The sequence below is a fragment of the Melanotaenia boesemani genome, chromosome 12 (assembly GCF_017639745.1).
Source record: "Melanotaenia boesemani isolate fMelBoe1 chromosome 12, fMelBoe1.pri, whole genome shotgun sequence".
NCBI classification, from domain to species: domain Eukaryota; kingdom Metazoa; phylum Chordata; class Actinopteri; order Atheriniformes; family Melanotaeniidae; genus Melanotaenia; species Melanotaenia boesemani.
Window position 1 is genome coordinate 96451 of NC_055693.1, and position 15396 is coordinate 111846.

Consider the following 15396-nt stretch of genomic DNA (forward strand, 5'->3'; position numbering starts at 1 on the left):
AGACATTTTAGGAATTTCATAATCATCAGTCCTTCATCTCCTCTTTATTCAGATGGACAAAGAGGGTTTAAAAAAAAAAAAAGAAAAAGAAAAAGAACAACAACAAAAAAAAGTGTTTACACAATTGTATAAAAATTTTTCCAAATTTTTAATTTTCAGTATTTTTTTTTTTTTAAAGAAATCAAGAAGAAACCTTCCAAACGTCCGTTTTCTGTCCCAATAATCCACGAACGAAGCATCTATACACATGTGAGAGAGGACCGAACACTACAGCACGAATAAATACAAGCAGAAAAACACACATAAATACAAGAATTCTCCTGGAAAACAATAAAATACTGTCAACAAAATACTGTCAACAAATACTGTCAACAAATACTGTCAACAAAATACTGTCAACAAATACTGTCAACAAATAGTGTCAACAAATACTGTCAACAAATACTGTCAACAAATACTGTCAACAAAATACTATCAACAAATACTGTCAACAAAATACTGTCAACAAATACTGTCAACAAATAGTGTCAACAAATACTGTCAACAAAATACTGTCAACAAATACTGTCAACAAAATACTGTCAACAAATACTGTCAACAAAATACTGTCAACAAATACTGTCAACAAATAGTGTCAACAAATACTGTCAACAAAATACTGTCAACAAATACTGTCAACAAAATACTGTCAACAAATACTGTCAACAAATACTGTCAACAAAATACTGTCAACAAATACTGTCAACAAAGTACTGTCAACAAATACTGTCAACAAAATACTGTCAACAAATACTGTCCACAAAATACTGTCAACAAATACTGTCAACAAAATACTGTCAACAAATACTGTCAACAAATACTGTCAACAAAATACTGTCAACAAAATACTGTCAACAAATACTGTCAACAAAATACTGTCAACAAATACTGTCAACAAATACTGTCCACAAAATACTGTCAACAAATACTGTCAACAAAATACTGTCAACAAATACTGTCAACAAATACTGTCAACAAAATACTGTCAACAAATACTGTCAACAAAATACTGTCAACAAATACTGTCAACAAATACTGTCAACAAAATACTGTCAACAAATACTGTCAACAAAATACTGTCAACAAATACTGTCAACAAAATACTGTCAACAAATACTGTCAACAAAATACTTTAATGGATCTAAAAGAATGAGGGAAAATTGCACAAACAAGTAAACTAAGAATCTATTTACTGTTGAATCTAACAGGGTGAGATATTTGCTGGAATAATGAAGCCAAGCAGAGGACAGGTGAGACAGGTGAGACAGGTGACTCTCAACTGGGATGGCACAGGTGAACATGTTTGCATATAAGGCTTCCTCTAAAGAAAAAGGCTCTGTCCTCTTTTTCTGTCATCTTGTCATTTTTTCACGTCTTCGTTTTAAGACTCACATGGACATAAATCTGTAAATTCACAGGTTAAATTTTCCTTCACATAAAAACCAGGAGGCCAAAAATCGAATGGTTAGTGGGAGAAAAATAATAAAGATGGAAAAAAGAAATCGTCACAGTGAAAGGAGACAAAAAAAAACAACATTTACAGACAGGAAGTGTCCAAGTGTTCGAAGCTTCATTCTCATTTTTTTTATTAAATCTTTTTCTTCGTAGTGGTTCAGGGAGGTGAGTGCAATTTCCTGAAGTGGGTTTCGAACACGATGAGTCACAGATGTTAAAAACATTATAGCACCACACAGTTTTCAGGCCTTTATAATACTGTACATTAAAAATATTACAATAATCATCATCACTTCTTCTTCTATGGTTTCTTCTTTCTTTCTTTGCATAATATGGATTTGAAACCAATCCACCTTCAGGAACGTCGTGCTGCATCTCTGTGGGGAGGGGTTAATCTTAACGCTAACGACTGATAGCTGCTAACAATATGTCCCTTAATACCAACGCTCATGGTAATCATTACATAAACATTTCTGGCCTTTGAGTTTTCAGGTTCAGGCTGACATCAAACTAAACTCATACAACAATGTTCGGGTTAATCTGAGATAACCTCCGTATGGCAGAAAAATCTCCAGTTTCAGGACTGGCTGGCTTACAGATGTCATGGACAAGCTCATTGCTAACAAGCTAGCTAGTTACAATCTGTAATGTGTTCTTCAACAAAAAGTCCAGCTCTCAGAGCATTAAGCTAAAAAGCTACAGCTAGCATTAGCCGAGAAGTAAACTGAGATTTCTGATGCTTGTTTGTAGTTGTCACATGATGAGATTTCACTGCTGAACTTTAACACAAACCAAACCACAAACAGATTTTTTCCAAATGCTAACGTGATTTAGCTTCAATTCTGGAGTGAGGATGAAGATTAGCTTTACTGTCAGTGAACACTTAAGCTGCATCACTGATGGCAGATTCTACTTCCTGGAAAACAATGAAAAAGTGATAACTCATCCCAGATTTAGCAGCGCTAACTTATGCTACATCCAGGAAAACCATGGGCATAGAGTTGGACGGGATGGTAGGGACATGTCCCTATCCAACAGCTCCTGAGATGTCCCTACCATTGTCATTGCACAATCAGCTGAGATTGGTACTCTGTTAGCAACGTCACTACAATAAGTCCTCCCCATTTCAACTGTTCTGATTGGCTCTGCTAATTTGTTTCTTACTAAGGTGATTGGCTGTCTCCACTGCCACTCACTCTGTTGCAATGGCTAGCGCTTCTGGCTAGCACAAACTAGTACCACATTACTGACATCAAATTTTATCAAAGTCATATGTCATACTTAGGGCTTACACTTACAATTACACTGAAGCTTTCAGGGAGGCCTATTTTTAGGCGTGCACCATAACTTTGCACGGCACGTGCACGTGTATATATATTAGTGCAAGTAGCGCAGTCAAAAATATGGATATTACCAAAAACCTCTGCTACTGTAGGCAGCTTGTTTGTCAGAAACAGGGACAGAAAGAAAGATGCTGGAAACAATGGATCACCTGCGTCGTTTGGAAGATTTCATTCATTAATATGAATAAATTAATAAACACTGACGTATTAATGCTATTCTTTTCAAGAAGCATCAGGAACCTTATTGTACAACTAAATGTAACCTGAAAGTCGACGATTTTTGGGGCTCAATCTTAAAAGATGAGCAGAAGGTCAATAGGGGAGCACTTCCGCTTTTCAATGAGCTCCCCTTAGCTCCCCCAATTATTCCAGCCCTGATCATAGTGTTTACCTAACCTACACATAATTCTTTTACAGACTAAAAAGGGCATTTTTGTCTGGTAGAGATCCCTGGAAATGGACCAAAATAATTTTAACACGTTTTCCAGTTAAAATGAGAATAGCAATCATGTAAAAATGAACATTTTGTCTAATATCACAGATTCTAAATGATCGCATGTAGGCTTACTTGTAATCATTTTTTCAAAATGATGAAAATGATGTTGCTCAGTGATAAATAAACCTCTGTCCTCTAGGAACCTCTGAGGGACACTTATGTCCCACAGACACGTCCAATGTCAAAATCCAACTTTTCGGCCATGAGCAAAGAAGGGTTGATGGTTCCTGTTCAGGCCTCTGGAGCTGAGCAATCAGAACAGATTGTGTTTTTTTACTTCGCCTCACTAGCTTCTGTTTCTATGAAAACACAGAAATATAAATAACCAGCTCCCCCTGCAGTAAATCTGTACTCGCTGTTAGCGGCTAGCTGTTAGCCCAATTAGCTAACTGTTGAACCACTGGAAACCTGAATTGATTGTGACTGTTGGCATCTCTGAAATCTTTCTTAAAACTATTTTATTCTCATTAGCATTAGCTGTGGCTACCAGTGTAGCTACTAATAACAATAACAAAAACTATATTTCCAGAGTTCCTCGTGAGTGTCATACAGAACATTTTTCTTGGTCTTTTGAAGTTTTCTTAACTTTCCAGGAATCAAATTTAGAGCTAAAGGCAAAAGAAATTTCTTGCACATTGTCAAAGATCACTGAATAAAACATGAATGTTCAGGAGATACTCAGACAGAAACTGAGGAATCTCAGGTCCAGATCTGACTCAGCAATTTTCTGTTCTGACATAGCAGTTTTTAGCGGGTTGTCTGTTCTGACTCAGTGATTTTTATGTTCCAATGCAGCAGTTTTGTTTTGACTCAACAGTTTTCTCTTCTGACTCAGCGATTTTATAAATTTTTGTTGTGACTCAGCAATTTTCTGTTCTGACTCAGTGATTTTATCAGTTTTTTTTTTTGCATCTCAGCAGTTTTCTGTTCTGACTCATTGTTTTACTTTTTGTTGTGACTGAGCAGTTTTCTGTTGTGACTCAGCAGTTTTCTCTTTTCAGTCTGAAACATGAATTTCCTCCTCAGCCTGAACGTGGCGAAGATAAAACCTGCTGCAGCATACAGATAAAACATGTAAAACATTACACGGGAAGCTCGATGTGAATCATGAATTTGGTCTAAGATCCACCAGATGGACTACGTCCCCTCCTGATCTTCAGTCTGTGATGAAGAAGAAACTGGACTAATGTCACAATCCAAGCTTCCTTTTACTGATTCTTCCTGGATTAGTCCTCCAGGTCTGACCTGCCACTCGCCTTCCCTTCTCTTGAACTCTCGTCCATCTCTATGGAGTCTTTGCCCTCCTCATCCTTTATCCAGTCCACCTGGCTCCTGCACTTGCCCTCTTCCTCTTTTTCTTCTTCCTCTTTTTTCCTGAAACGTTCCACCTGTCTGTCCGTCACCTTCTCGTACGTCTTGCTGTCCACTTCCCTCTCCTCCTGTTCTCCTCTTTCCTTGCCACCTTTCTTCAGGATCATACCTCCCCCGTCTTCCTGCTGGTCCTCCAGGTATCCGAGTGACTCCAGCTCCTGCAGGTAGGCCTTTCTCATCAGCAGCTCGGTAGGCTCCAGATCCCTGGACAGTGGGCCTCCTCCTCCCTTCTCCCTGGCCTCCCTCTCGGCTGCCTCCCGCTCCTCAGCCTCTCTCTTGCAGTAGGAGTATCGGTGGTTCATGTGCTGCGAGTACGAACCTGAGTGGGAGAAGCGTTTGCCACACTTGTCGCATTGGTAGGGTTTCTCTCCGGAGTGGAGGCGCGAGTGTTCGATCAGGTGGTGCTTGTGTTTGAAGGCTTTCTTACAGATCTGACACTGGTGTGGTCGTTTGCCTGCAGACACACAGAGGACATCAGGAGGCCATCAGAACCGAGACAGAACCACAGAACTGAGACAGAACCACAGAACCGAGACAGAACCACAGAACCAAGACAGAACCACAGTACTAAGACAGAACCACAGAACGGAGACAGAACCACACTACCAAGACAGAACCACAAAACCAAGACAGAACCACAGTACTAAGACAGAACCACAGAACCGAGACAGAACCACAGAACCAAGACAGAACCACAGTACTAAGACAGAACCACAGAACAGAGACAGAACCACACTACCAAGACAGAACCAAGACAGAACCACAGATCCGAGACAGAACTACAGAACCCAGACAGAACCATAGAACCAAAACAGAACCATAGAACCAAAACAGAACCAGAGAACTGAGAAAGAACCACAGTACCTATACAGAACCAAGGAATCAAGACATAACCATAGAACCAAAATAGAACCATAGAACTGAAACAGAACCACAGAACTGAGAAAGGACCACAGTACCTATACAGAACTAAAGAACCAAGACTGAAGTACAGAACTGACATAGAACCATAGAACAGAGACAGAACCACAGAACAGAGACAGACCCATAGAACCGAGACCGAACCACAATACCAAGACAGAACCGCAGAACGGTGACAGAACCACAGAACCTACACAGAACAAAGACAGAACCAGAGAACCAAGACAGAACTACAGAACAGAGAAAGAACCACAGTACCAAACAGAACCACAAAACCAAGACAGAACCACAGAACCACAGAACGGAAACAGTAAAAAATAACAGAGACAGAACCACAGAACCCAGACAGAACCATAGAACCGAAACAGAACCACAGAACAGAGAAAGAACCACAGTACCTATACAGAACCACAGAACCAAGACAGAACCACAGAAGGGAAACAGAAAAAAATAACAGAGACAGAACCACAGAACCCAGACAGAACCATAGAACCGAAACAGAACCACAGAACAGAGAAAGAACCACAGTACCTATACAGAACCACAAAACCAAAACAGAACCAAAGAACAGAGAACTAATAATAATAATAATAATAATAATAATAATTAAAGCTGCAAGCAGCGTTGGAGGCCCTCGCACCTCTGGCGCCGCTTCGGCCTATTGCACCGCCCCATCGGCCAAGAGCCTCCCTCCAGCAACACAGCCTCTCTTGCCCACAGCCATATACCCATTCTTCCAGAGTTTATCTCCATCAAGAGGTGATTTTCCTCATCAGAAGATCAACTTGCACGTCAGCCTGTCCAGTGATGACATCTGAAGCATTCATGACCTTGTTTCTTACAAACTGTGTTGAATTCCCACAATCTGGAGCATGATTTCATCAAGTGGAAAATTCCACGTGGCCACTAGGTGGTGGTAAAGTTCTTTTAATGTACAACCATGTTCAGATTGGAACTCTAATGAGAACAGGAAAATATTAGCTCAATTGGTCAACTGACAGCAGGGTTAGTGCCACTTCCTGTATAATGGCGAATGATTTAAACCATCACAGGAAGCCATTTTAATCATGATGCTGTAAGAAGTCAGTCATATTTTCAACCATGAGTTCATGAAGGATGATATTAATGAGTTAGAATTAGTTATACAGAGGATAAAGGGTTAAAATGGTGGGACTTCCTTTTCCCAGGGCTATGGTGTTGAGAACATCAGGACATGAACTGGCTTTTTTGTTTGTCCTGGCATGTTATATAAATATGCCACATTTTACTATGTCGTTCAAAGCAGTGGGTGGAGCTGATAGACTAAATATTGATAGGGGGCGCTATAGAGCCATATTACCAGCATATGTGTATTTGAATCAGTTCCAGGCCTGACCACTGTCCTCCCTGCCAAGTTTGGTCGAGATCAGGAGTACATTGGGTCAGTTACAAGTACTTCCTGTTTCATGGCGGTGGACGCCATTTGCTGTGTTTTGCTTGAGGAAGGAACTTGAGGTTTTTTTTCTCTTATATCATGAAAGGGTTTGACCTGATCTGAAGCACTGTAGAGTGTGTGACGTTAATCCCTGATGAGAGGGACCCTGCTGCAGGAAAAAGGCACTTCCTGTTTCAAGTGGGCGGGGCTTAGGCCAAGACCAGAAGTAATTACATATATCTGTTAAGAAGCAGACTCTGATTAATCAGTGCAAGTGTGATGCTGATTGGATGAAAATTGAGGGATTTATACTCAATAATGATGTCATGGCGTTTTATCCAACCTTGTCATGGCGCCACGGTCTCGCCATGCAGCGTTGAGCAATGTCCAGATGACAACATCAGGACTTGTAGATGTGGTCGGCATGGAAGTGAAGAGAAATATATGCAGTTTGGTACAGAATGAGTGTTGTATTGCAGAAATAATAGATTCCGTGCTTGTTGGCGAAACATCAAAACTTGATGAGGCGCCGCCGCTGAACGCCACCTCCTATTAGAAAATTTTCAATAACTTTTGACCACGCATGCCTCTGGAGTGTTCAGACTGAGTTTGAGGTAAATACGATAAAATCTGTAGGAGGAGTTCGTTCAAATGCAAGGCAAAGAAACATGCAAAAATGACCCCAAAAATGACACTTTTTTCAAAATGGCTGACTTCCTGTTGAAGTTATCATATAGGTCCAAGAGGCTTTTTTGTACATCCTTCCAAGTTCTATCAATATACTGGATTTCAGCCATATCAGTCAATGTAGTGGGCAGATATGATCAATTAAATATTTGTAGGTGGCGCTATAGAGCCATATTGCAATTTTTCCAACATATGTCAATGTGGCTGAGTTCTCGGCTGGTCCGCGCTCCTCCCTGCCAGGTTTGGTGTAGATCAGCAGTACAATGGGTCAGTTACAAGTACTTCCTGTTTGATGGCGTCGGACCGCTATTCGCCATGGTTACGTTTGGCGAAGGAGCTTGAGATTTTTATTGTGGTATCATGAAAGGGTTTGACCTGTTGTGAAGTACTTTCAAGTGTGCACGTTTTATTCCTGAGGAGATGGACCCCTGCGTCTGAAAAAAAGCACTTCCTGTTGGAAGTGGGCGGGGCTTAGGGCTAGACCGGAATTGGTGATATGAATCTGTTCAGGGCCGGACCCTGATTAATCCCTGCAAGTCTGATGGGGATTGGATCAGAATTGAGGGATTTATAGTGATTTATGATGTCATGGCGTCTTATCAAAGTTCGCCATGGCGCCACGGTCTCGCCCTGCAGCATAGAGCAACAGTTTTCACTGGTTATCATCACCAACTTGTTTTCTGCTGTCTGACCCAGTTTGGACCTGGTTGTGTTCAAAACGTCAGATAAGAGGGTCTCCAAGTAAAAACCATGACTTACTGTCGCCAGGGGGCGTGGCCAATTCATAACCCAAATATTGACATGTAGATGTGTTCAGGATGGGACTGGCATCATACATGGCCATTTTGGTTCAGATACATTGTTTTATGTGGAAGCTATATCACTTTCGTTCTTCACGGCGACACATCAAAATTTGAGGCCCCACCCCCTCCATGCCCTTTCTCCTATTAGAAAACTTTCAATAACTTTTAAAGACACATGCCTTCTGGACATCCTGAGCTATTTTGGTAGCGGTACGATAAAATCTCTAGGAGGAGATAGATTTTGAAAATGTCAGTAATACGCCAAAATGGCGACTTTGACCCAAAATGGCCGACTTCCTGTTGGTTTTAGTCTGTTGCTCCAAGAGGATTTTTTGTTCGCCCGAACATTTAGAATATTTATAGCAATTTTCATAAAGATTGATGACGTGCAGTGGCGGGGCATCGTAAATAGGTGGCGCTCTCATTCAATTTTGCCCGAACAGTCCCAAGCACCCCAAAATATCAAATTTTTCACATTCCTTTGGGGGGGTACACAAAAATAGGCGCGTTTTCGTGCATGTTCAGGTCCCCAAAAATGCCTCCAATGTTTAAGAAGAAGAAGAAGAAGAAGAAGAAGAAGAATAAGGAAGAAACGGAGCAATTACAATAGGCCTTCGCACCGCCTTCGGTGCTCGGGCCTAATAATAAATATCTGGCTTGAGGCGGCTGTGAGGAAACAATGTCATGGGGATCTGATCACACCAGTAGCCTGCCCACCCATGTCCACCGAGGACGCCACCGCAACCATCCAGACAAGGGCCAGACCCACCCCACACCACAGCTGTAGGGCTGCAGCGCAGCACCCCAAGCCACCCAGTTAAGGGCGATCACCGGGTCACCGGGGCACAGTCCCCAGACCGAACAGGCAAAGCTCTCAATGCAAAGGATTCCCAAGAGGAAAACACTGGCGATAGATAGATAGATAGATAGATAGATAGATAGATAGATAGATAGATAGATAGATAGATAGATAGATAGATAGATAGATAGATAGATAGATAGATAGATAGATAGATAAAGTGCAACAAAAGTGATAAAATAGGATAAAATAAAATATTATAAATGAAATAAATAACTAAATAATCTGCTTAAAAGTAATAAAATAGAAAAAATACAATAACATAAATAAATAAATAAATAAATAATGTGATAAATAAATAACGTGCTAAAAACTAATAAAATAGAATAAAATAACATAACATAAATAAATAAATAAATAAATAATGTGCTAAAAAGTTAATAAAATAGAATAAAATAAAATAACATAAATAAATAATGTGCTAAAAAGTAATAAAATAGAATAAAATAAAATAACTTAAATAAATAAATAATGTGCTAAAAAGTAATAAAATTGAATATAATAAAATAACTTAAATAAATAAATAATGTGCTAAAAAATTTATAAAATAGAATAAAATAAAATAACAGAAATGAATGAATAAATAAATAATGTGCTTAACAAGCAATAAAATTTAATAAAATAAAACAAAAATAAAACATGAATTAGATAAAGAGCAAATAAATATCAGTTAAAAGCTAAGCTAAAAGGTAGGTAAAATGATCTCGCTTGTCTTCAGGACCGATAATTAAAACTTCAGCTTTGTCCTGGTTGAGCTGTAAGAAATTCTCTTTCATCCATGACTTTATATGTAAAATCCAGTTTAAAAGGCCGTTAACTGGCTCCAGGTCATCAGGAGACACGGTGATGTAAAGCTGCGTATCATCAGCATAGCTGTGGAATCAATGCCGTGTCTCCTGATGACATCCCCAAGAAGCAACATGGACACATTAAAAAGAAGTGGGTCTAGAACTGGTCCTTGGGGAACCCCACATTTGACTTTATGGATTCCTGAGGAGCAGGTATTCACACTTACATAAAACTGTTGATTTGTGAGATAGGATTAAAACCATTTAAGAACAGTACCTGAGAGGCCCACCAGACTTCTTAGTCTATCTAATAAAATCTGGTGAACTGCTGCATCAAAGGCAGCGCTAAGATCCAGTAGAACCAGGACAAAGTTTCTAAGAGTCTGAGTTAAATCTGAGGTCATTAACTATCTTTAAAGGGTATCTCAGTACTGGGGTTTCTCTTAAAACCAGACTATTTTTCCAAAAAAGAACAAAAAAAAAAAAAACTTATTTAACTGAATAAAAACAGCTTTTTCTATGATTTTACTTAAAATACTGAATCTAACAGCATTGGTTCTTATCTCTGAAGTGGTCTGCAAAGTCCTCGCATGCAGCATCTGATGCAGGCATGGAGGACTTGTTAAAATCTGTATTTATTAAAAGATCTATTGTCTTAAAAAGGAATTTGGGGTTATTCTTGTTTTCTGTAATAAGATTGGAAAAATGAAGTGCTCTGGTCTATTTAACTGTTTTATTGTTTTATTTATCATTTCCTCTCTGCTCTCCTGTAATTTCTTTTCAGGTTTCTGATTTGTTCATTTGTCCACGGTGGTGTGGGTTTGGATTTTATTATTTTAGTTTTAAATAGGGCTGCAGAATTGAAGACTGATGTCAGTTTGCTGTTAAAATGCTCCACAATAAAACCACATGAAACAGGTAAAACCTGAGCAGGAGTTTGGTTTAAAATATCAATAAAAGCTGCAGCTACTTCAGGAGTAATGTATTGTTTCCTCACAGTTCTCACCAGCACCTCCAGCTGGATAAAACTGATGATGTTAAAACACACAGTAGTGGTCTGAAGAAGCCAGGTCAACAACAGAGGACACACCAGTGGACAGACCATAGGTTAGGACCAGTTTCAGAGTGGGTCCTTTTTGTGAATAGGCTGTGTTACATGTTGCTTCAAATCCATAGTTTAAAAGGTTTAAAACTTACTGGTGTAGGGATCACTGCTGTTAACACCGTGAAGGTTAAAATCACGAGTTATTAATATTTTGCTGTATTTTGAGTGTGTTACAGTCAGAAGCTTCTTGTATAAAGCAGGAGGCTGGGTGGTCTATAGGCAGCAACACATAGAACAGGTGGGACGTTATAAACTAAAACATGATGTTCAAATGAAGAGTAATTATCTAAAAACAATATTTTTGCTTAAACTGATCCTCGAGCTATAGATGCACTTCCACGCCCTCTTCTGCTGCCCCTGACTGAAAATAAAAATTTGGGGAGAAGTCTCAGTGAGAAAAGCTGGAGCATCATAATCAAGCCAGGTTTCAGTTAAAAAGAGGCAGTTTTATTATCTAAAATGAGATTGTTTATTATAAAAGACTGTTTAAAAGAGAAAAAACATTTTTAAAGCGGCATGTTAAAAGTTGTAGATGAGTTCTTTTGTTGGGCCGGAGACATGGAAGGATATGAGGATGTGATTGAGCGCGTTTGTAATGCCTGTTGGTGAGAAGTACGGTATATGATAGTGAGGAAGGGCGGGTTCAACGGGGATGTGTTCTGGCTGTGATGTCACAGAACCGAGACAGAACTACAGAACCACAGAACACCAGAACCAGAACACAGAACCGTAGAATCACAGGGAGGACAAAGAACTTGAAGGACAAACAGTAGCTGTGTCTCCATTCAGACTCTTCGCTCTTCAAAGTACAGCTTCGTCGGCTAAATACGTCTCAGTGGCTCCGAGCCCTGGCCCATGTGGCTCCTCTGAATCCAGCCTCCAAACCCGGGCTCTGGTTGGCCTGTAGCGAAGGCTGCTGGTGGATCCTTCAGCCTGTTTTCTCCCAGAATTCATTTCACACAAGATGGCAGCAGATGAGCAACAAAGCTCCGAAGAGTTTATATTTATTTTACCTCACTTTAGTAGAAATGTGATAAAACCAAATACATTAGAAACATGTTTGTTAAATTGTGGCATTAAAATTGTCTAATATTAGATATTCCTGGATTTTTAAGGGGTAGATTGTTTTTTTTTTTTTTTTTAACATTCAGCAAAAAAGGAAAGATAGGAGCAATTCGGTCAGTGTGAACGTTCACTAACGTGTCCTGTTATGCAGACCGAGGAATTTCAGAAGTTTAAGTGATTCAACATCCTACGTTACTGCTATAAAAAAATTATCGTTGGCTAGGTGGGCTGTCCCATTTCATGAATGGTAAGTGTTTCAGAGTTTATAGACAACGAAGGACACTCCGTAGCCTACAAATGATACTGCCTAGCCAACGTAGGACACACTGTAGCCCACGTAGGATACTCCGTAACCTACATAGTCTGTGCTCTTCGAAGTGTGTAGATCAGGGTGTCCAAAGTTGGTCCTCAAGGGTCGCTGTCCTGCAGATTTTCTAGTGGTTCCTGCTTCAACACACCTGACTCAAATGAAATAGATCCAACAGCCTATTACGTTTTGCACAATGACTCATTCATTTGATTCAGGTGGTTTTGAAGCAGGAATACATCAAAAACCTGCAGGATTGCGTCCCTGGAGGACCGGAGCTCGGCACCCCTGGTGTAACCCTGAATTGCAACAAAGCCAATAACACCAGCAGAAAGCAAGAAAATCTTCATATTCGGGTTTTATCTTTAGAAACAAAAACATTGGTCTCATGGTAGAATTTCACAGTAAAACTAAAAATATTCTTCCTTTATAACTTTGGCTTAAACTGAAGACACCTGGACGTCTCCTTGTCTCTAGAAGATATATCTCCTCTCGTCTAAAAGTCTTCAGCTCTAAGCTGCCTGGTTAGGAGATCCAGGTTTCTCAGCTAGAGTCTGGCTGGCATTGACCAAACAACTGTCCTGTAGCCCGTTTACCTGCCTGACCAACATGGGTTCTGGTCTCATGACTCCACAGCAACCAGACCCTTTCCTGGTAGGTGGGGTACCAGCCAGAGAGCAATATATTTGTCAGCGATGTAACAGCACGACATCATACCATGATGTCATAGCAATGAGATGCCTTCCTTGAATTTTAAGGAAGAAGAAGGTCAGCCAGAACCAAAGGAGGAGAATGGTGGACATCCAGGTGGACATGTTGTAAATAACAATAAATCCTCTGCACATTTAAGGTACAGTGTGTAGCTTATTTGGCTTTTTGTTAGCAAAAATCAAGCATCCCTTTCATAAATATGTATTTTACCAAAGTCTAATCACAATCGCATCCAAATGAAAATGTTCTTGTAGCTTAGAATGAGTTGTTTATAAATACATAGGTGGTGGCACACCCAACTGGAGGCTGCCATCTTGCATCGCCATCTTTGAATACAGTAGTTGAAAGGGGACAAACTTGTTGGTGGAGCGTTTACCAGATGGCAGTTGATGAACGAAAAGGACTTCAACACTGACATTGTCGGTTGCAGCTTTCTGCTTGATAAGTGAGGTAATTCAATCTAACAGTGAAGTTTATTTTGGCGTTATGTTAGAAGCAGGGCAGGTAGTCCAGCCACTACTTTATCACCCCGTTTAAGTCGGATCATTTACTGTTACTTGCTATGTAAAATGACAGAAACGGCTAATTTGTTAGTGAGCCTACAGTCAACAATAAGCTGTAGTTTACAGGAGAAACGTCTGCTTCATTCTGAGAATTTTATTTCTTAATAAATTACAACAAACTGATCAGGAAACACCTTCAGTCCAAGTCTGAGGATCTCGACAGCTGGTCTAGGTCTTACATCATCAGGTATGATAGCTTTTAATCCCAGTATAAACCAGTCTGTAACAGCTTTTAATCCCAGTATAAACCAGTCTGTAGCAGATTTTAATCCCAGTATAAACCAGTCTGTAGCAGCTTTTAATCCTAGTATAAACCAGTCTGTAGCAGATTTTAATCCCAGTATAAACCAGTCTGTAACAGCTTTTAATCCCAGTATAAACCAGTCTGTAGCAGCTTTTAATCCCAGTATAAACCAGTCTGTAACAGCTTTTAATCCCAGTATAAACCAGTCTGTAGCAGATTTTAATCCCAGCATAAACCAGTCTGTAACAGCTTTTAATCCCAGTATAAACCAGTCTGTAACAGCTTTTAATGCCAGTATAAACCAGTCTGTAACAGCTTTTAATCCCAGTATAAACCAGTCTGTAGCAGCTTTTAATCCCAGTATAAACCAGTCTGTAACAGCTTTTAATCCCAATATAAACCAGTCTGTAGCAGCTTTTAATCCCAGTATAAACCAGTCTGTAACAGCTTTTAATCCCAGTAGAAACCAGTTTGTAGAAGTTCGAGCTCTTAATACCAGTTTAATCCTGATTGGACGTTACCGTCAATCTAAGCTCTCTGATTGGTGGAAAGTCTGACAGGAAGTGGCTTCATCATCATGTCCAGGTCCAAATAGAGGTCTCTTAGCAACATAGTGGTGATAGTGATCTTTTTGGGCTGTCTGGATTCCGTAATTTTTTCAGGATGGCGGATCACGTAATCCGGTTTACTTTTATCCCGGTTCAAAGCAAAACAGGATTGGATCACCCTGATCCAAAATCCTATTTTTCAGGATTACGTAATCCGGATGACCAGCATGTAGGTCAGTGTTCGCTGTCGGCCATGTGAAGAACAGCAGGTAGAAGTGACGGTTTGCATGCTTTGTGAGTGGAACCACCGGGAGCAGGTAACATCATACGTGCATGTATTGTCCTGCTAACATGGCGACGGGGCAGATTCTCCCTCTCTGTGACGTGTTAATGACGCCCATGTGGAGGTACTGGCCCAACCTCTGTCATTCTGTTCGAATGACAGATGGGACGTGGAGTGAGGGATGCAATCGTTGAAAATTTATTTTTTGACAGGTTCTCCTCTGATTATGCTGTGATGAAAAAGAGGACAACTGAATATTTTATTTGTGTTTGTTATTGAATCTGTTTGGTCATTTATTTCATGAGGACATGATAATGTCATGTTTTTATTTTTACTTTTTTTAACCATTTTATTTTACTACGCTGAAAGACTTAATAGGAGCCCGTCCCTATGT

The 15396-nt window shown here is 39.9% G+C and overlaps 1 protein-coding gene across 5 annotated transcripts in view; it reads right to left on the minus strand.

The window, feature by feature from the left end:
- Positions 1 to 4047: 4047 nt before the first annotated feature.
- Positions 4048 to 15396, minus strand: part of zeb2a (zinc finger E-box binding homeobox 2a) — a 63737-nt gene continuing 52388 nt past the window's right edge. For all 5 annotated transcript variants that reach the window (XM_042002387.1, XM_042002390.1, XM_042002389.1 and 2 more), the window contains one exon: positions 4048 to 5158. In XM_042002387.1, coding sequence (XP_041858321.1) covers positions 4560 to 5158 — 599 coding nt within the window. In that variant the 3' untranslated portion in view covers positions 4048 to 4559. The remainder of the gene's footprint in view (positions 5159 to 15396) is intronic.